Genomic DNA, 20,998 nt, shown 5'->3' with positions numbered 1-20,998 from the left:
TATGAGGAGCTGGCCAGGCCAGCTAGATTCTGTCCTTCCACCTGTGCCATAGCGTGAGCTGGCCAGGGAGCCTGAATGCTGTCCTTGTTCACAGGCTTCACTCCAGGGGCCAAGGAGCTCTTCAAGCAGGAGAACCACCTGGCGCTCTACCGCCTCCCCAGTGCTGAGACTGTGAAGGAGACTTCACTGGGGCGGCCCTCCTGTGTCACCAAGCGGCGCCCCCCACTCAGCCACATGATCAGCCTCTTCATCAAAGACACTGCCACCAGTAAGCCTCACTTCAGCTCAGCTGGCATCTAAACAAACCTTCCAAGGCTTGGTGTGCTGCAGACTATACCCTGTCCGTGTACTCCAGGGAGGGAGGCTAAGTCAGGTGAATGCTAGGCGGCTCTTCAAGTCCTCTCAAAGGATATGGATTGTAGTGCCTAGTCAGCCAGTGTTCCATGGTGGCTCACTGACCAGGAGGTCCATCCCTCTATCAGGAATACCTTTGTATCCTCTGTACAGACGGACTATAATATGCTAGGTCAGAGGAAGGCAGGAGATGGTGTGTGGCCTCATGGAGTCCATTCCCCACTACAGGCACAGAGCAGATGCTGTCCCACGGCAGTGCTGACGTGGTCATGGAGGCCTGCACAGACTTCTGGGATGGTGCTGACATCTACCCTCTGTCAGGTTCAGACAGGTGAGGGAGGGACCTGGCTGCTTTGCTTGCCTGTCTGATGGTCGTGGACCTCTCAAGACCACTTGGCTATCCCTCCCCTACTTCTCTGACAGAAAGAAAGTGCTGGATTTCTACCAGCGAGCCTGCCTATCCGGTTATTGCTCTGCCTTTGCCTACAAGCCCATGAATTGCACGCTGTCCTCTCAGCTTAACGGCAAGTGCATCGAGCTGGTGCAGGTGCCTGGCCAGAACAGCATATTCACCATGTGCGAGCTGCCCAGCACTGTCCCCATTAAGCCAAACATCCGCCGCAGCAGCTGGAGCTCTGATGGTACCGTGAACTTCCGTCTGTCTCAGTGAGAATGGCACAGGGCTTTCTGGGGCCGAGAAGCCCAGAATCTAATTGGGCTTCAGAGTGGTGCCACTCAGCAGACAGTGCCATGGGCGATCACAGGAATTGGGGTGCCAGTGTGGCACTCACTAGCTCGTGATATGGGGAATTCTTCAGTCTCTCCTCATCTAAAACTAGGTGCCTTCTCTCCCTTGTGGGTTTCCTGAGATGTTCAAGAGTGTTAATGTATATAAAAGTGTTTTCTTAGAAAGCTGTCAAGTGACATTAGATACCAACCCAAGTCCAATCTGTTAGACAGAAGGACATAGACTCTAAATCACACCCCCAAGCATACACCTTTGGCCATGTCTTACAAGTCTAGGAGACCGTGTGCTGAGGGTGGGACCAGCCACCTAGCCCTGGAGCAGGGCTGGGCCGGAGCTGAGCCATGCTCAGCCTGGCTCCCCAGTCTGGTCAGCTCTCTGATGAGTTCTTCTCATTGTCTTCTCTCTTGTGTGTGTTGGCTCTTAATGTACCCTGGCTCTGTGTGCACCTGTGTGGCTGTGTGTGGTCCCCGGGGCCCTAATGCTCACGGATTTGGGTGGGGCCTCAATGTGTGTGGCCCTGGGCTGCATCCTGGAATCTGCTGGTTCCTCCATGTCCTGACTGGGCTGTGTCCTGGTTGTCTTGCCACATGCCGGCTGGCTTTTGTATCTTGTGCCTGCCTGAAGAAGGGATCGGGGAGGTGCTGGAGAAAGAAGACTGCATGCAGGCCCTGAGCGGTCAGATCTTCATGGGCATGGTGTCCTCCCAGTACCAGGCCCGGCTGGACATCGTGCGTCTCATCGATGGGCTGGTCAACGCCTGTATCCGCTTTGTCTACTTCTCTTTGGAGGATGAGCTCAGGAGCAAGGTGGGAAGAGCCTTCCTGTTTGTCCCCCACATCTTTGGGAGGCCTTCTACTCACTGGCATCTGCTTTCACAGGTGTTTGCAGAAAAGATGGGCCTGGAGACAGGCTGGAACTGCCACATCTCCCTCACGCCCAATGGTGACATGCCTGGCTCTGAGATCCCTCCCTCCAGTCCCAGCCATGCCGGCTCTCTTCATGATGACCTGAATCAGGGTGAGGACAAAGGCTGTGTCAGGGATGCAACAAGTGGAAAGATTCCCTTGTTGGGAAGTACGGTGAGGAGAATTGTACATAGGTCCTTCCTCTAAGCACACTCCCTCAGGAAATAGCCCCACACTCCTGTGGGCAGTGACTGTGGGCTGTTAAAGGTGGAGAGCTGGAGGAAGAGGCCATGTACCATTTGCAGGGCATGGCTCAGCCTTCTAGAAGGCTGGCCCAAGGTGAGAATTGGCTTTCCTCCCCGCAGTGTCCCGAGATGATGCAGAAGGGCTCCTCCTCTTAGAGGAGGAAGGTCACTCAGACCTCATCAGCTTCCAGCCCACCGACAGCGATGTCCCCAGCTTTCTGGAGGACTGCAACCGGGTATGACCGTGGGCTCTGTCCTGTGTCCCTGAAGTGGGCTAACCTGATTCAGAAAGAGAAGGGCAGCAGCAGCAGGAGGAGGAGGAGGAAGAAGAGGAGGAGGAAGAGGAGGAAGAGGAGGGGAGGAAGAGGATGAGGTGGAAGAGGAGGAAGAAGAGGAAAAAGGGGAGGAGGAAGAAGAGGAGGGGGAGGAGGAAGAAGAGGAAGAGGAGGAAAAAGAGGAGGAGGAAAAGGAGGGGAAGGAAGAAGAAGAGGAGGAAGAGGAGGAGGGAGAGGTGGAGGCAGTGACAGTGGCAGCCATGGTAGCAGGAGAGGTGATTTTCTGTTCCCTATCTTGAGACTACTGACATCTCTGCTTCCTCCAGGCTAAGCTGCCCCGGGGCATCCACCAGGTGCGGCCCCACCTACAGAACATCGACAATGTACCACTGTTAGTGCCCCTCTTCACCGACTGTACCCCTGATAGTAAGTGCTGGGCTACCCCCTCCCCCTGCAGGGGTGGGCACAATATCCCTCAAGAGAGTGGAGTGAAAGAGTCTGGGCTGGGTCTGGCTGGGGATCCAATGGGGTGATTCCATGGGCATTTCAGGGAGGCCATGCTGCGGGGTGGGACTGCTCCACAGAGGGCTGCAGTCCCCTTGTCCCCTGTGGTTGGGCCTGTGGGTTTCGCTGGCCCCTGCACAGGGCTTCTCTGCCTCTTACCGCCTGCAGCCATGTGCGAGATGATAAAGATCATGCAGGAGTATGGGGAGGTGACTTGCTGCCTGGGTAGCTCGGCCAACCTGCGGAACAGCTGTCTCTTCCTCCAGAGTGACGTCAGGTCAGGGGGACACACTGGGACTGGGGGCCAGACTCTGCTTCTCAGGCCCTAGGTGGATGGGCCTGCATGTAGCTAAAGGGCTTGCCTTGGCTCAGACCCAGTGTGCTGGGAGAAGAGGAGTGGGATGCCCCCGTCTCGTGGTAGACAGTGTCAGGTATAGCTCATGGGTGGATTTTCCCTCTACCGAGCAGCATTGCCCTGGATCCCTTGTACCCATCCCGCTGCTCCTGGGAGACCTTTGGCTATGCCACCAGCACCACCATGGCCCAGGCCTCGGATGGCCTTTCTCCCCTGCAGCTATCAGGGCAACTCAACAGCTTGCCTTGCTCCCTGACCTTTCGCCAAGAAGAAACCATCAGCATCATCCGGCTCATTGAGCAGGTAGGTCTCAGGAGGTATTAGGGGGTGGCCCTGAAGGCAGAACATGATAGTTCTGGGACCTCCAGACCTCATGCTTCCTGCCTGCTTGACCTGTGTGGGAGGGACAAATGAATCTTCCCAAGGCACCTGAATCTGTCTCTGCTCCCTCCTCACAAGAGCACCATGGGCACGTGGCTCTTAGCTGAGGCTTGTCTGTTACAGGGCTTGAGAGGGGCCAGGCATGCCCGCATCATAACCTGTCCGTCTTGATCCTTAGGCTCGGCATGCTACCTATGGCATCCGTAAGTGCTTCCTCTTCTTGTTGCAATGTCAGCTGACCCTTGTGGTCATCCAGGTAAGCCAGGCTCTGTACAGGCATTGCCTCTCTTCATAAGGGAGGGACAGTTAAGAGTCTGAGGAGTCTGGGGGTGGGGCAGGATAGTCATGAGCCTCTGTGCATCCCTCAGCTTTCGAGACGACCCCACTTGTAGAAGTGTTCTCTTGTTCCTGGTCCTCTGGGTCAAAATGTTGAGTGTCTTGGGCCAGGCCAAGGTGGGCAGCCTTGAGGTCTACAAATGTGGTGACGTTTTCTTTCCTGCTTTAGTTCCTTTCTTGTCTGGTCCAGCTGCCACCGCTCCTGAGCACCACAGACATCTTATGGCTGTCCTGCTTTTGTTACCCTCTGCTCAGGTGAGATGCCTTGAAGCCCCTCTGCACCTGGCCAGTGAGCTTGGGGTGTCAGTGGGCATCCCATGGGGCCCAGAGTTTTCTAGCAGGATGGCTCAGGGCTCACCTCTGGCGCAAGGAGGCACTGATGCAAGGCCCTTTGCCTTACCTCTCCTCACTACTGGACTTTATCTCACTGCCGAGATTCCCTGTAGGCGTTCCCTCTGGGAGTTGGGAGACAGGTAGTAACCTCTGTCCCTTTCCCCACACTTAATTTCAGCATCTCTCTATTGGGGAAACCACCACATAGCTCCATCATGTCTATGGCAACAGGCAAAAACCTTCAGTCCATTCCTAAGAAGGTAAGCAAGGCAGACCCTGATTACGGGGCTTCTCAGAGGGGCCGAGCACTGGGGCTGGGAGCAGGCCTAACCTGGAAGATTCTGCAGAGGTCAGTGATCTAGAGAGGTGGTGGCCAAAACCTAGAAAGAGCCTTGCTGGGAATGTGGTCCCTAGTCCTTGTCCCTGTGGGCATGACCACCTACCTGCTGAGGGCTTGCTGAACATTTAGAAAGGATGAGCAGGTGCCAAGCCTGCCTTGTAGTCCGCAGAAAGGCCGCCCATCCCAGGAATGACTGTCCCCCCGTTGTCCCCCCATTGCCACAGACACAGCACTACTTCCTGCTCTGCTTCTTGCTCAAGTTCAGCCTTACCATCAGCTCGTGCCTCACCTGCTTTGGCTTCACACTGCAGAGCTTCTGTGACAGTGCCCGGGCCCAAAACCTCACCAACTGCTCCTCAGTCATGCTTTGCAGGTGGGTCTTAGGAATCCTCCCTTCACCCCACCCCCATCCCCCACTCTGGGCCCTCAGGAGGCTGAGCCAGCCTTTGTCTTCCATTGGTAGCAATGATGACAGAGCTCCAGCCTGGTTTGGGGATTTCGCCAATGGGTTGCTGTTTGCTCAGAAGCTAACAGCTGCCCTGATTGTTTTGCACACTGGTAAGGACTCTGCCTCATAGGGACTGCGGTGAAAGGGGAGGCCTCAGGGTGGGAGGCAAGACTTTGGGAGGCCTTGACACCCCATTGGCCAATCTTTCTAGTCTTTATCTCCATCACCCATGTACATCGAACCAAGCCTCTGTGGAGAAAGAGCCCTTTGACAAACCTCTGGTGGGCGGTGACCGTGCCTGTGGTGTGAGTAGTGTTTAATGGGGGCTGTGGGCAGTGCTGGGGTCACAGGCGGGAAGAAGATAGGGGTCTGGCAGCCCCCTTCAAGTAGTTGCACTGAGAAAGCAGGGAAGAAAGCAGGAAGACTCTGGCTCACACAGGGCTGTTTCCTCCCACAGGCTGCTCGGTCAGGTGGTCCAGACAGTGGTGGACCTGCAGCTGTGGACACACAGGGACTCACGTGTCCACTTTGGCCTAGAAGATGTGCCCCTGTTAACATGGCTCCTGGGCTGCCTGTCCCTGGTCCTTGTGGTAGTCACCAATGAGATTGTAAAGCTACATGAGATTCGGTGAGCGTGCAGCTCCACTGGGCTGTCTGTCCCCTGAACCTGTCACCTCAGTGCTGGCACCCTGCTCAGTCCTCTAGTATGAAGGTCTACACCAGCCTGTTTGTTTTCCTGGCGCTGGAGTGAGCCAGCTCCTGTAATACACTCCACTCCTGGCTATAGCCCTGGCACTCTTTACTAAGTAACTTAGATAGGTCTTGATCTCATAATCCTCCTGCCTCAGCCTTCAAGTAGCTAGAATTACAGGCCTGAGCCACCAGACCAAGCTGTCAACTGTATCTTAATCTTATTTCACCAGGGTCCGTGTCCGCTACCAGAAGCGCCAGAAGCTGCAGTTTGAGACTAAGCTGGGCATGAATTCTCCCTTCTGAGTCATTGGGCAAGGTCGCCATAGTTGCCCAGCTTCCTGGGGCTAGAGCCAGACCTACTGGGAAGTTGGCATCATGAACATTTCAGGGTTTGTCTTTGTACCTCATGGCATCGGAGTGGCTGCGGCTTTTCATGAAGAAGCCAACAGGTTGCAGCCACGGTCTGACAGGGCTGCTTTGGCTCTTCCCAGGGCCACTCATGAATGTATGACCTCAGGCCCTTGGTAAAGTGATCCTTAGTCCCCTCCCCCATGGGTTCCCCATCTCAGGGGTCCCCTCTGCTCTTGCATCTACGGCAGCCTCGGTCTTTGTTGGGAAGCAGTGGCTGCTGCTGTGCAAGATGCTGTGTCCTCCTGCCCGCGTCCCGTCTTTCTGGGCACGGGCCTGGCTGTGGTCCGAGGGACCTCCCCTTCTCGAGGCTTGAAGATGGAGAGGGTCCACCTCACCTTGGGGCCCCGTGTCAGTTGACCAGAAGTCGTCCTCACAGAGGACCCTGCCCTTGTTCTGGGAGACTTTTTTTACTTTTTTTTTTTTTTTTTTAAACTGGAAAATGAGCCTTTGAGGGAATGAATGTCAACTGGTTTATATTAAAATTGTAAATTGCTTATAAAGCATCCTGTGGTGGATCCATGAAACAGCCAGGAAAGGCTCCCCTCCCAAGGCTGCAGCCCTCAGCCTCCACACTGAGGAGACCCCCAGGTCTGGGTGAAGGGTTATCCCTGGATTTGGAGATCTGCTGCACAGATGCAAACACAGCCCAGTCACGTGGAATGACTTTTTCATTGATGTTAGTTGGGGGAAGAGCTTAATGGTTACAGAGCCCAGGCTAGACCGACTGGGTCCTCCAGCAGGAGGTGAGTAGACAGTTCTTCTGTGGCCCGAAGGCCTCCCCTACTGCATCCTCTCAGGCAGTTAACAGATAGAATAAATTCCATTTAAAATATATGCATTTCTCTCTGCTTGAAAAATATTATGTACAGTTGTAAGAGTCTGGACACTGGGGATCTGTTACTCGCACTGCCTCTGATCCTGGCCAGCACTGCCTCCCAGTGTGGGATGGCCAGACAGGAGCAGATGATAAAGCCATGGCAGAAAGGCACACCCCAGCTGTGTATTTACATCTCCTATGTACACTTGCACGGAGGGGACTGGCCAAGCACACAGCCTCACAGAGCCCTAGGGCAACTCAGTGGGTGGCCAGGCAAACTCCCAGACCACAGGGACTTTAGACAAGGCAAGGAGGTGCATAATCTGTCACCACCTCCTCCTAGAGGAGAATGCTCCTATGAGGGTCCCCGCTCAGGGGCCGTAGCTGTGCAGTCAGCTGTGCACGGGAAGGCTTTGCTCCCACACAGCTCCCCTCAGTCAGGTTCTGACAAGTCCTCTCAGCTTCTTTGGGACTGCCAGCCACTGCTCAGAGCCATAGAAGGCCTTTGCTGCAGAAGGATAGACCCTCCAGCCCAACCAAGCCTCTGCCCGTTCCTTGCGTGGCAGGGACGTCTTCCATGCTGGGCCACAGGCAGTGAGCGCTGGCAGGTGGGGGAGTCACAGGCCAAGGGTTGCTCAGTCCAGCATGGCATCCAGCTGGTCAGCCAGGGCGTCAAACATGGTGCTGATGTCGTCCAGAATATGCTTAGTAGACGTCCCTGTGGGGCTACATCAAGGGAAAACCTTGAGATGGGCCAGTGGGTCTTCAGCCCAACGTCTTATTGTTCACAATGCCCCAGCGGCAGGGGTTACTGCCCTTCCCTTACAGATGAGCTCAGCGGCTCGGGGACAAGGAGTTAACCATATCAACCTGCCTGTAAGTGACAGTCACCAGTAGTCTCTGTAGGCCGCTCTAAAACCTAGGTCCCACTGAGGCCTCCGTAACCCAAGATGCTGTGTGTAGTGTCTCTTTCCAGTGCTCCCAGGCACAGCCCCCGCCCCCCCACCCCCCACCCCCCCACCCCCCCACCCCCCACGCCCAGCTCACCCGTCTCGTTCCTCGGTGCCAATGCTCTTCTCAGCTGCCCTCAGTGCGGCTTCCAAGGATGAGCTCGTCTGCTCCAGTCTCTGTTGGGCCTGACCTGGACACACAGGCCCAGTATTCTCAGGCCTTGGAGGGGGTACTGGGCGGGAGCCGAGCCGGGGAGCCAGCTTTGGGCCAGAAAATGCCAGCTGAGTGCAGGCCACAGACACAGGCTTGGGAGCTGTTCCTTCAGAGACAAAAAGTTACCATGTGACTTGGCTAGAGGTGACCCTGATCACAGCCCCTTCCTTCTGCAGGCCTCACTTCTTACCTGCTCCAGGTACTTTGAGGAGGGCAGCAGGGGGAGCGGGAGGCTCTGGCTCCACGTTCGGCTTACAACCTGTTGAATTTTCCAGAGCGGGTCCAGCACTGGGCCCTGGGTGCCCAGGGGGCTGAGTTATGGGGCTGACAGAAGGGGCTGGAGTTCCTTGAGATGGAAGACTGCTGGGTTCAGGCCGTGGAGGGTTAGAGGAAGCTGAGGGAGACTCACACGGGGCCTGGGAGGACAGGGGAGCAGAAGGGCTAGGGGTATCACTGCCCACTACCCCAAAGGCCAATAGTGCAGTCTGTAGTGGCTCTCTCTCCTTGCATTTGGGCCTGCGTTTGACAGTATCTGACTCTGTGAGGTTGAAGTCAAGGCCAGGGGGCACAGATGTCTCACGGGAAGGGGGCCCAGCTGGCTTCGGCCGCTGCTTGATAGTCAGGTTCCCCTCCTCTGCAAATGGCAGCCCTTCCCCTGAGCTGCCTCGAGATGGGGATGTTCCCTCAGGGCCAGGTTCCTCTTCTTCTGTGTCCGACACAGGGCCAGTTGGTGCAGAAGGACCAGGGGACTCTGAGGGGCCAGTTGGTTCACTCAGTGTTCTCCTTCGGGGACCTGTGGCCCCTTCCTTGGGCCCCGAGGTTCCGTCTAGTGAAGGTGGCTCAGTGGAGCCAGAGACAGAACTGAGGCGCTTGGGGGGTGGGGGTGGTGGACCTTTACGACGGGCACGGAGGGCAAAGGACTGGCTTCGGGGAGTCCCTCGAGTTGGGGTGAAGCTAGGACTAGTCCGGGCAAGGGTGCTGCGTCCCGGTCTCCGAGTAAGAGTGGCATAACTGCCCAGGGCACTGCCCACTGGCCCTTCAGCCTCCCCTTCAGCTTCCCCCTCAGCAGGACCAGGGCGGCTCAGGCTGTGAGACCGGCGTTTCGGCCGAGGTGGATCTGGAGGAGCGGCAGGAGAGCCAGCCAAGTAGGAGAAGGCCCGAGGAACACCAGGAGGTGGGGCTGGGGCTGGGCTGGAGGGTAAGCTCTGTGGACACATGAAGACATAAGGGGCAGGTCCTTGGCCAGGGAGTGGAGAGCAAAGCTTAGAGGGGCGCTCTGTGCCCTCCGGAAGGTTCCTCTCCTGTGGGGCACTGGGCTCACCAACATTGGGCTGGGGAACAGGCTGTTCTTGTGAGTGACCAGAGCCCCGTGAGCGTGCGCCAATGCTCTCCTGGCTAGGAGAACGGGCAGGGGGTAGGGGGAGTGGTTCTGGGCCACCCCCTGCCATAGCTGCCTGTAGCTCTGGGCTCAGCTCACTGCCCTGAAAGGTGAGGAGGCGAGGGCCTGCCATAGCAGGGCCTTCTCCATTCTCCAGGCCTTCGATGGCCATCAGCTCTGGGCCCCTGGTCATCCGCCGTCCGCCTTCACCTAGGGCTTCACCATGCAGCAGGCCCCGCCGAAGTTCTGCTAGCCTCTTCACACCAAGCATAAGCTTCTTCTGATGTCCTGGAAGGGTACATAGAATCAGATGGGTTAGCTAGGTCTAGGACAGGTGGTCCCGTTTGCCCTGGATAGACTCCCTTTTCCCTTCTCTCAGAGATGCTAGAGGTATGTGGAGTTGGGGACAGCCAGGGGCCTCAAAGTAGTCCTCACCCAGCTTGTTCACGCCTATCTCCTGCAGCTCCTCCCAGGTGAGATCGGCCACCAGTCCCATGGAGTCATAGCCGCTGCTCACCAGCTGCTTGTGGTACTGAGGCAGCCCCAGTGCACACAGCCACTCTAGCAAGTCCACCTGGAAGAGCCCCACCATACAACCAGGTTTGCCCCATGTCAGAAAGGAAGCATCCCCCCACCCCCCACCCCGAAAGCCACAGCCCCGGGTCAGAGTCAGAGGCCCCAACCTGGACACCTGCTCACCGGGATATAGTTGGGCAGCCACTCAGCAATGCTGAGCTGGGCAATCTCTGAAGCGATCTTCTTCCTGTGTCCAGGCTTGGTCACCCCAATGGCCGTCAGATCCTGTTACACACACAGCATGGGCATCAGGGTCATCCTCTGCCTGCCAGACCCTCCTCCCTTCACCTGCTGCAGTACCTACCTCAGGTGTCATCCGACTGATGGTTGGCACATCATAGCCCGCCTGCAGGAAGTGGGCGGTGTAGCCCTCTAGCTGGAATTCACTTAACCAGTTATGAATGGCCTGTGCATCCTGGGGCAGGGAGCAGGATGGGATGGAAGTCAGTTGAGACAGGGACTAGCCCATTGGCCTTCCCTCCCTCCCCGAGAGCCAGGTCTAAGTGGACATGAAAGCCCTCCACTTTATGCCAAGGCCTGATGTGTATTTCCCGTGGAGACCTCACCTTCCCTTCCAGCAGCTGTTCGGGTCTCACATCCTGGGTGAAGATCTCCCCAGAGCGGTAACTGGCCAGAGGGCGGTGGCTCAGGTTGTCTTCGAGGAGAGAGACAAATGGCATCAGAAGTGGTTGGAGGAGGGATGGGCAGGGCTAAGCCCTTACCACCACCATCCCCACCTGTACTACCCAAGCCAATGCCATCCTGTTTACCCTTCTCACCTGCTGGGGACGGGGCATGCAGGCCTGGCAGTACCTGGTCCTCACTGGCAGAGGGCAGTGGCTAGAGACAGAAAAAGAGCCTACTCAGTGCACGGGAAACTGGCAGTAGGCAGGCCCCAAGCAGGCCCAGGTACCCTCCCTCCTACCTGAGCATTTTCAATCAGGAGGCCGGGGCCATGGCCGTTGGTACCTTCAGAGCTCTGCCCGCTGCCAGCACTGCGGATGCTGCCCACGCTACCCTCACTGCCCACGCTATTCCTGTCACCTGCTGCAGGGGGCAGGAGCACAAAGGTCAGAGTTGGCACTGCTAACAGCTGACTGGCAACTTGCCAGCACCCAGTGCCCCACAGTGCCTTCTGGGAGGACGTACCTGGGCTGTCTGGGCTGAGGCCCACCCGAGGGAGCTGGCCATAGGTGAGAGATGGCAGGGCATCATCAGCCGAGGGCTGTGATATCCGGGAGAAACTTGGCCGCAGCAGGGGGGGTGCAGAAGGGAGGCGGGCCACAGGTATGCCCACCCGCTTGCTGACCACCTCGACAATGCCCGGGGGGAAGTAGCCAACACGGTCTGTGCCCCTTTGGCTCTCATGGATATGGCCTTTCCAGCGGCCATCAGGGTGCTGTTCAAGCACCTGTTGTGACAGCAGGGACAGAAAGGACAGTCACTCTTTATATCAAGCAAGTGACTGTGGCTGTCTCTGTAGTAATAGTCCAGCAGGACTGATCGACCTTTCCTCCTTACAGAGCATACATCTACCCAAGTTTGGCCACCAATGCCAGCCCGGTGTCCTTGCACCACAGAGCATAGGGACAATGCTCTAGTCTCAGCTGCTAGGCATGTGATCTGCTGACTCTGTTTAGTTTCTTCTCTAAGCCTCAACTTTGTCATCCCTTTAAAAAAAACGCTAATAGAACCTACGTACCTTAGAGTTGGAAATGAGAGCACATATAAAGATTTAGCTCAGCTTACTAACACAGTAAGTATTATGCCCAAGTAAGTCACTGCAATTGCTTGTCTTCTAAAGGAATGCCTGTGTGGGCCCCTACCGTGATGACATCTCCTGCCCGGACATTGAGAGCGGTGGGGTCATGAAGGTTCCAGAAATCCTTAAGCGCTCGAACCTTCAAGATCCCTGAAGCCTCTGAGAGAAGGGGATGAGCAGATGTCAGTTACAGAATCTGAACTCCTCAGCTGACTTTCCCACCACGCTCTGGGACCTTCTGTAAAGGCTACTCTGCCAGCCCCTGGCTAGGTCTTCTTCCCACTCACCCCGAAGCAGCTGCTTGATTTCCCGACTGGCCTGGGAGGTGGTGAACTGATTCACTATGTCCAGCGCCGTCTGGTTATATGTGTTCCGGATATTCACGTCCACGCCTCCCTGGGGTACATGGCAGCACAAGGGTGTATCCCAAGTATTTAGCTTGACATTTCTCCTCTAGTCCTCCCAACTACCCAGGCAGATGCTTTCAGGTCTCAGAGCCGAGAAGCATGAAGTCTCAAACATCAAGAATGAGTTAGTAATAGGCGGACTTGGTGTCTAAGCCAGACAGGTCTGCACTCCAGCCATAAGCCCTTAGCGCCATTCAGAAGAAGTGAGACCCAAGAAACACCATGGCCTTCCATGTTGCCCTCAGCACGTAGGCCCTTCGTGCCCGCACCCACCTCCAGTAGCAGGCGCACCACCTCAGTTTTGCCGTACAGCGCCGCCTCGTGGAGTGCCGTGCCTGTCTTGGTCTGGCGGTTGATCTCAATACCAGCCTTCAAGAGCTGCCTGTGGAGGGCAGGAGGTGTGAGGTGTGGGGGAGGCGGATTGTGAGGGGGGTGGGGCCTGGGACACTGAAAGCAAGAATGAGATGGCAGCAGTGGACGGTAGAGACAACTCAGTGAAGACTGTGTGCTCTCGAAGAGCCCACTCCAACCTGGCAGCTCACAATGGCAACTCCAGCTCTACTGTCTCTGCAGGTAACTCGGGCACATGCACCCGTCCCAACACGTGTGTGTGTGTGTATCACTCATGTGCATGTATGGCCCACACATGTGTCACTCACGTGCATATACCTCACACAGAACACACGTGTCACGCACATATACATACCCCACACAGAACACATGTATCACTCACGTGCACATACCCCACAGAACACATGTATCACTCATGTGCACATACCCCACAGAACACATGTATCACTCACGTGCACATACCCCACAGAACACATGTATCACTCACGTGCACATACTCCTACACAGAACACATGATCACTCACATGTACCCCTAAATACATGTATCACTCATGAGCACCCCCCAGTACATTTATCACTCATGAGCACCCCCCAATACATGTATCACTCACAGGTACCCCCCAATATGTGTATCACTCACGTGTACATCCGCCTCACCACAGAACACATGCATCACTCACATGCACATACCCCACACACAGAACACATGTATCACGCATGTGCACATATGCTCCATACATAGAACACACGCATCACTCACGTATACGTCTGCCCCGCCACAGAACACATGCATATGCATTATTTTTTTAAAAAGCAGCAGGGAGGCACTGATTAGAATCTAATGGTCCCACAGGATGAGGCTGAGGAAGTGGGTAGGTCCCTTGGAGTACCTGATGACTTCTCTGTGGCCATTCTTGGCAGCCAAGTGCAGGGGTGTGGTGTAGTTGGGGTCACATGGGTCCTTTGCCTCTCCCTCCAGCAGTGCTACACATAAGTGGCTGTTCAGAAGCAGCTGGGCCACCTACAGTACGCAGCACCCAGTTAGAGCCTCCTCCTAAGACCGAACAGAATCCAGCACCCAGCACCTACTACCCAGCACCCTGTGGGGCTGGAGGCCTCACCTTGAGCCGCCCAAATTCGCAGGCTAGGTCTAGGGGTGTCTTCTTCAACTTGTTGACTAGACATGGATTAGACTGGTGCTGAAGAAGCATCTCTGACTGGGAGAGAAAGCCAAGTAAGGGAGGCTGCCGGCCAAACCCTGGCCTCGCAGCCCCTGGCCCCGCAGCCCCTGAGGCAGGCTCACTTACCACCTCATAATGCCCATACTGCGCGGCCAGGTGCAGAGGGATCTGACCATCCAGCGAGGCAGCATTGACTGCCGCAGAAGCCCGTAGCAGCAGTCTCACAGGCTCCAGCCGGCCCTGCCAGGCCGCATAGTGTAGGGGACGCATGCCTGACAAGAGGAAGAAGTTCTGAGAGGGGTCATGGGGATCTAAATAGGGAATGGAGCCGCCCTGGCTGGAAGGGGAGAGCTCCACACAGCAACACAAGCTTCACCGCGGTTGGGTCAGAAAAAGGTCCTCCCTCTACTAAGCCGAAGTCAGTGTTCTCACTGTGCCCACCCCAGCTGATCTGGCAACCCCGGGACAGTGCTAAAAAAAAAAAAAAAAAAAAAAAAAAAAACCAAACAAACAAACAAAAAAAACTCTCTTGAGCATCCTCATCTAAATAATGGAAAATCTGAATTACACACTCTCTAGAAGGAAGCCATTCACAATTTGAGAGAAACAGCCCAAACACCTGTAAGTATGTTCTAACTTACGAGAAGGATTTCCGGTCCCAAGGGCCTCAGGAGGGGCCCTACCTTCCCCACTTAATGCAGTATCTCACCATTGCTGTCCTTGATGTCCACTGTGGCTTGAGCCTCCAGCAGTAAGGCTATGAGCTCCAGGCTGCCCCCCAAGGCAGCATGGTGGAGAGCAGAGAATCTGGCAATGGGGGACACAAAATAGGGGGTATCAATGAGTAGTCTTCCACCCCCCAAACTCATTCTGGGGGCCAGCAGTGATGAGTTACTTGCCCCCTCCACCCCCCAATGCCTGCCAGCCCTGCCGTGGGAGCGCACAGCAGCCGGGCCACAGCATGAAAGGACTCAGTGTCTTGCCTGAGAGGCTCATTTGTCTAGCAACCCCCACCCAGCCTGCCCAGAGGAGGGGGCCGTGGGAGCAGAAGCCTGAGGGCTCCTACCCTCCAGGGAGAAAAGGGGCCAAGGAAGAATCTGACCCAAGGGGGCCCCTTCTCTTGCTCAGGGCTAACTCCACAGGCAGGTGGGTGGGCAGGACCCCCTCCCTCTGGCCCTCCACAGGCGCAGCCCAGAGCTCTAAGCAAACACACTTGGAGGACCTAATAAGAAAGAGCAGACCGAGGAGCCCCAGGGCCCTTTCCTTTCACCCCTCCCCAGGACTCTGCTCTTTCCCCAGCAGCACGTACCCGTCAGCATCCTGGTAGTTGATGTTGAGTCTCTTCGTGGAGCCGAGGAGCTCTGGGGAGTCAGGGTAGGGGACATCAGGGCACATGCCACCAACTGCCCTGCCCATACAGTCACCTGGCACACTCCCACTACCCACCTCCAAGGATTCAACCAACCTTTTGGTGTACAAAAAAGCACCTGCCCCATGGCCCTTTGCAGGTCCTGTCCCTATGGCTCCAGGGCACCGATCACATGAAGCCACTGCAGCACTGGCCTGCCTTCCCCAAAGCCCTGTCCAGCTTGTTTATAGAGCCAAAGGGGGCGGGAAGGGGTACCGGCCTGACATGCCTTCAATAGGACAGGCCCACGGGGTGCATGGTTGGCATTCCTGCCTGAATGGGAGAGAGTCATATTGTCCAATTGGGCCAAGGCGTGCAAAGAAGTGCGGGGGCTCAAGTATTCAAAGGCGGAGAGAAGGGTGACAAAGCTGGGCTCCGAGCATCCCTGAGTTGGACCTGGTGGGCAAGGCCATATGGGATATATACTGATACTAGCCCCGGTTCCCTGTGCCAGCCCTACCAATTTGCCCAGGTCATTTAGCCTACAGGACTTGGTCTCCTTCTTGAAAACAGGCTGATCATAGGATCTGCCCCCTAGAAGTTGCCAGGACAGCGTCTGTCCCTTGTGAGCATGGAATGATGACAATAACCATTGAGCTTCCTTACATGTTGGCCACTACACTGGGGCACCATACCCTAACTGTCTCCTGGGACTTCCGCTAACCCACCTGCCGACTTGATACCCACGAGCTCTGACTGGCCTATTCAGACCTCATTTGAGAAGCAGTGGGCACTGCCTCCCTGGGATGGGGTACATATGGATGAGAGCCCAATAGCAGCCTGACCACGCTGGTCCTTGAGGTGCTGGGAAAGGAGAAGCCTTGTCACAGGCCGCCCCTGCCTCCTGCTGGAACCCACCCTGTCGGGAAGGAGGGGGCCTAGCTCAGCCCAGGCTGGGCAGGGTGCCAAACATGCTGGTCCAGGCCTGCCCCCCAGGCCCTGGTGGGCCCCCAAATACCCCAGCAGCCTGGGAAAGACACAGCCTCATTCCATCAGGGTGGGAAGCAAGGGATGGGGCAGGAGAGGCCTGGTACACACTGGGTGGAGCTGACGGACTCTACACCTAACAGGTAAATACAGAAAAGGTGGGGCAGCCCAGGGAATGTGGGGGGTGGGGAGCTGGGAGGAAGCACAGACCTCCCAGCCTCCCCCTCATCCCCCCTGACAGTTCTTGTAACACAGAACCATTGGGGGGCATGGGAGGGGCATGGGGGAAAGAACTGAAGTTGCAGAAGCAGGAAGTGCATGGCTCAGAGGCCGTTCTACCTTTTCTGGGCTGTGTGACCTTGGCCACCAAGGTGCCTCTCTAAGCCTCAGTGCAGACAAGGTCCCAAGAGAAGCAAACCATTGTCCTTCAGGGAGTCTTTCTTTCACTGGGCTGTCCACTTGGGAGAGTCTGGGATGGGACAGCTGGGTGGCTGGATGTGTCCTCTCTAGGGAGGGGTTGACAATGTGTCAGGAGGAGCACAGGAACAGGGGCAGGGCCAGATAGGTGGCTCTGTTCTTTCCAGAACAATAGCCGGAAAGGTGGTGGAGGAGAGGCCCAGAAACTGGGCCGGGGACCCTGGCGGGAGGGAGGGCGGAGGGTCCCGGTTCCTGGCAGTGGCTCCAGGCACTTCCGCTGTGGCATAACCTTCCCCAGCTGGGTTCTGGGGCTGGAAGAATCACCCCTGTCTCAGGCCTGAGCAAAGGATGTGAGTTCAGCTGGTCACCTCAGCCCATCCATTTCCTCTGGCCAAGGAAGGAGACCTCAGAAAAAAGGAGATGGATGGGGAGGGGCAGAGAGAAGGGACATGCGACTGCACCCTTCCAGGCGCCGGCTCCTGAAGAGGACCTGGGAGGGGGAGTATATCAGCTGGATATCAGCTAGAGGCTACCAGTCAGCACAGCAAGAGGGAAAATGGGCTCCCTGACACCTCCCTTCCGATGGTACACGGGCCCCTTCATTCCTCTCTGAGACCATCCATGGAGCCCCAGACTTTCTCACAGTTTTAATTGGGGGGGGGGTCTCTATGCTTTTAGAACGACCCCTCGAGGATTCTGACACGAACAGACATCAGTGGAGATCACCATGGGAACTCGGAGGAGAGAGCGAGGGCTTATTTCTCATCTAACCCGAGGGCTGTGTGACCTTGGGCAAGTCACTAACCTCTGCATGTCACTTTCCTTATCTGCATAATGGATCTCACAGGAAGCAAGGGGTTACAATGTTTCATAAACTCCAAGGTTTACAAAGGTCACCTAGGACCTAGTCTTTGTCACCAGCCTCTCTGGCTTCTCAGAGGACAAAAAATGGAGGTACAGTGCGGGGGATTTAAGAAGGCTCAGGCCTCTCACCCAGTGTCCACCTGTATGCTATGTAGGTGAGTCTCCACCTTGGACTGAGGGAAGAAACTTGATCCCCTAGAAACTCTGCCACTAGATATAGAAGACCGATTTTTGGAGCCTATGCACCTAGCTGTAAGGTTCCCGCCATCAGCTAACCCCTCCTTCTACCCTCCAGTGGGCCTCACTCTCTGAGGCAGCCAGGGCTGTGTGAGGCCAGCGGCTGTGTGACCAAGGCCCCACCGGGCAGGTGGCCAAAAGCAACAGAGAGGTGAGGGGGAGGAGAATGGCTCACACGGAGACCTTCAGGCCTTCTCCTGGACCGCTTCGGTGCCTTCCTTCTATCTGGCTCACCCTCATTCACTACCCTAGGACGCAAGGACCTAGGGGCACAGCTCCACCTCATGCCTGGGTCCCCGCCCTGCTGTGCAGGTGGGTGCACGCCATTAACGTCTTTCCTTTTGGCACCAGCACACTGAGGTGTAGGTGGGGATAAGTTGTCTCCAAGTAGCCTGAGGAGTCCTATGTACAAGACCTAAGTGTGTCTTGGAGTTAAAGTCCCAGTGCTCCAGAGGAGACCCTCTCCTTGGGGAATACTTTCTTTATCCCCAGAGGAGCCAGAAGAACCACCCGCTGATTTAAGACCTGGAGAAGACAAGCTTCATGGTCTGGAAGAACCCAGCCAGGGAGCCTGCCCTTAAGTCCAGAGGTCTATCTTCCTGGGGTGGGTGTGAGAGAACGGGGCTAAGTAACCATCCATGAATCCAGCCCTGACTGTCCTGTCAGGGATACAGTCCTCAGGGCTGGGGAAACCTCTAGAACATTAGCTTTGGCTACACACTAGCAGATGAGCTGGAGAGAAAGGAGCTTTAGTAACGGGTCGCAGTGCTGACATTTTCTCGGAAACAGGGACTATGTCACCAGTGACGGTAAAGCAACTTGTGCGTGCGGCAAATCCGAGGTTGGGGGTTCTAAGCCTCACAGAACCCCAAACCAACCACCACCAACAGAAACCCAAACACTGCTTCCAAAGAGGTTTTACAGACATCCTCATGAAGTGCAGACATGAATACAGGGAAACTCTGCTTCATGTCTGTGGATGGTGTCGGGGGCGGTCACGCACTTTCCCCACCCACAGCTAGAAGAACCGCCAAACACCTCCTAGCAGGCACCTCAAGGGCTAGCACATTGCTTGGCTTTGCTCTCTGCTCTGGTCCAGAGCTTAGGACACAGACTGGCATACAATAAACAATACAAGCAGAAGCTGAATATGCTTCAGTGTGGTCACTTTGTAGGCAAGGGCTCCATGGCTCAGAGCTGTTAAGTGACTTGCCCGGAGACACAGAGCAAGAAGGGACCCTTTTTCCTCCCTGGCTCTCTTATACAGAAGCACTTCTTGTCTACAACAGGACAGTCCTTCTTCCTCAAGTCTGCAAATCAAAGTGAGCCTCCCCTGCCACCTCCCCCCAGCCTCTCTCTGTGGCTCAGCTGGACGGCCACCCCACCAAGGACTCACTTGTTTTTGCAGCCTTCACTTTAGCCACAAGTTTCTGCACACATGTCACGTCTCCATTCTTGACAGCAAGGATAAGGTCCTGTTCACGACCCATTCTGACTACTGGGCCAGGCTCTGGGCTTCAGAGTCCAGGAAGAAGCAAGGGACCGGCCCAGTCAAATGTCAGTTCGCCATGCCTCAAAGCTTTGGAGGACTCCTGGTCCTGGGGGAACAAGTCTGATGTCTCAGGCAATGGCCTCCTTGTCAGGCAGAGATATAGTCCCTCAAGGTGCTCTGGGAGCTGCCACCACAGGCAGGAAAGCCAGTCCCTGGTGGGGTGGAGGCTGGGTGGAAATCTGGCCTGAGATCAGCCTGCAGCTTCCGACAGCCCTGGGATGGGCTGGGACTGGGCCCGCCAATCTTCCTGGGTTAGCTCAGAAGCACCAATGTCCACCTAGAGAGCAGTCAGCATTCCCTCTGGCGTGAGGCAGCAGCCATGGACAAGTCCTGGGGGTCTGGAAAAGGTACATGTCCTCCGGTGAAAAGCTGGGTTACAAGCCAGGAACCAGGACAGAGAACATGAGCAAGACAGAATCTCTAGAGAGCCCCAAATCTCCCTAGATGCCCTAGGAGTCACGGAGGGTCTAAGCCACTGAGGGAGGGGAGGAAACTGCTGTACTTGAAATATATACATGCAAAGGGGAGAGGGTCGGCATTCAAGGAGGGAGAGCCTGGGTTGCCTATGCCACATGGCATTGGGCAGCACCTCAACCTTGGGCAGGAGGGGCCTTGGCAGCAGGAGACACTGGGGTAGGCAGGGCCAGCAGCCCATTCTCCACAGCCCCAGGCTCTGACACCCACAGACAACAGGCGGGGCCAGGAGGTAGGGCCTGGGAGAGTGCCACAGGCAGATGGCAGGGGTCACTCCCTGTCCAAGGTGTCGCAGCACACTCCTCACTACCAGGTCCCTAGAGGGTGGACTGGGTGCTTATGTCCCTTACTTTCTGGGGGAGATCTACCTGTTGGATAGGATAGCTCTACAGCACCTGTTGCTAATCCTTCCTCGCTGCTTCTGTTGTGTGACGGAGCAGCTGGGTAGAGATCCAGGACAGAGAGGCTAGCCAACTACCTCCCAAGCCTGAACCTGAAACCCCAACCGGACTTCCCGCACAAAACTTTAAGTCAGTTCCTCAGTGGCGGTGATTTTGTTGCCAGAATCTTGTGGCATAAGACTCGTGCAGGCCTGGGGCCCAGGTGGGGAATCACTCATTCCTCCTAAGTTCCAAGCCCAAGCCGGAGGGCACTCCCCCTCAAAGCCCGGGACCCGCACCGGGAGAGAGTGCTCCTGGCAGTGCCTGGGGTCGGCTGGCTCCCCCGCCCCTTGGAATGCCCCTCTAGCGCGACGCAGCTCCCCGCAGCCAAACCCAGCTACGGCCGACCCCGGGAACAAAGCGGCAAGAGGGACCCGGAGAGTCAAGAGTCCGAGGGACAGATAGAGGAGATCGAAAAGGGGGGCTCGAGGAAGGCGGAAGGAACAGAGAGATGGAGGAGCCCGCCGATCAGACAAGAAAAGTTAGTTTGCGTCTGCTCTTAAGGGTTCTGATCCTTAGCCCGGGCCCCGCAGTCTCACCTCTCCCGGCCGCCCCGCCGGGGGTCCGGCTGGCTGTGCTTAGTCCCAGGCACTCTGGACTCTGGCTCCCACTGTCCCCCGCAACCCCTTTCTCCTCCTTTCCAAGGCCGGCTCGGCGCCTCCCGCAGGAAATCCCGCCCCTCCCCCCTCCCTCCCGCCGGATCGGGAGCTGGGGA

General features: G+C 56.3%; 2 protein-coding genes across 16 annotated transcripts in view; one reads left to right on the top strand and one right to left on the bottom strand.

Annotated features, from left to right (window-relative positions):
• Positions 1-7,162, top strand: part of Tmem94 (transmembrane protein 94) — a 32,868-nt gene extending 25,706 nt beyond the window's left edge. For 10 of the 13 annotated variants that reach the window (XM_034504447.2, XM_034504445.2, XM_076935444.1 and 7 more), the window contains 17 exons: positions 95-268; positions 583-685; positions 778-995; positions 1,727-1,908; positions 1,981-2,119; positions 2,373-2,488; positions 2,854-2,953; positions 3,200-3,308; positions 3,500-3,689; positions 3,946-4,023; positions 4,273-4,358; positions 4,615-4,696; positions 5,001-5,149; positions 5,240-5,334; positions 5,436-5,529; positions 5,682-5,852; positions 6,148-7,162. In XM_034504447.2, coding sequence (XP_034360338.1) covers positions 95-268; positions 583-685; positions 778-995; positions 1,727-1,908; positions 1,981-2,119; positions 2,373-2,488; positions 2,854-2,953; positions 3,200-3,308; positions 3,500-3,689; positions 3,946-4,023; positions 4,273-4,358; positions 4,615-4,696; positions 5,001-5,149; positions 5,240-5,334; positions 5,436-5,529; positions 5,682-5,852; positions 6,148-6,220 — 2,159 coding nt within the window. In that variant the 3' untranslated portion in view covers positions 6,221-7,162. The remainder of the gene's footprint in view (positions 1-94; positions 269-582; positions 686-777; positions 996-1,726; positions 1,909-1,980; positions 2,120-2,372; positions 2,489-2,853; positions 2,954-3,199; positions 3,309-3,499; positions 3,690-3,945; positions 4,024-4,272; positions 4,359-4,614; positions 4,697-5,000; positions 5,150-5,239; positions 5,335-5,435; positions 5,530-5,681; positions 5,853-6,147) is intronic. The other 3 variants (XM_034504448.2, XM_076935440.1, XM_076935448.1) reach the window with 1 other exon arrangement.
• Caskin2 (CASK interacting protein 2) lies at positions 6,979-20,978 on the bottom strand. Of its 3 annotated transcripts, XM_034504449.2 has the most exons (20): positions 20,823-20,978; positions 19,214-19,707; positions 15,274-15,325; positions 14,674-14,771; positions 14,091-14,236; positions 13,905-14,000; positions 13,674-13,804; positions 12,706-12,814; positions 12,313-12,421; positions 12,090-12,184; positions 11,413-11,674; positions 11,189-11,310; positions 11,043-11,103; positions 10,830-10,918; positions 10,568-10,678; positions 10,387-10,488; positions 10,123-10,261; positions 8,500-9,975; positions 8,193-8,415; positions 6,979-7,871 (listed from the first exon to the last, which is right to left on the bottom strand). In XM_034504449.2, exons 2-20 carry the CDS (start codon positions 19,305-19,307, stop codon positions 7,781-7,783), a joined length of 3,606 nt encoding a protein of 1,201 aa, XP_034360340.1. In that variant the 5' UTR covers positions 19,308-19,707; positions 20,823-20,978; the 3' UTR covers positions 6,979-7,780. The 3 variants fall into 3 exon arrangements, with proteins under 3 accessions (XP_034360340.1, XP_076791564.1, XP_076791565.1); XM_076935449.1 differs by lacking the exons at positions 19,214-19,707; positions 20,823-20,978 and adding an exon at positions 15,430-16,073; XM_076935450.1 differs by lacking the exons at positions 14,674-14,771; positions 15,274-15,325; positions 19,214-19,707; positions 20,823-20,978 and having other exon boundaries at positions 13,905-13,996; positions 14,091-14,229.
• Positions 20,979-20,998: the final 20 nt, after the last annotated feature.

This window comes from Arvicanthis niloticus, chromosome 6 (assembly GCF_011762505.2).
Source record: "Arvicanthis niloticus isolate mArvNil1 chromosome 6, mArvNil1.pat.X, whole genome shotgun sequence".
NCBI lineage: Eukaryota > Metazoa > Chordata > Mammalia > Rodentia > Muridae > Arvicanthis > Arvicanthis niloticus.
The sequence above is the reverse complement of the archived record's forward strand: the minus strand, read 5'-3'. Positions and strand labels throughout refer to the sequence as shown.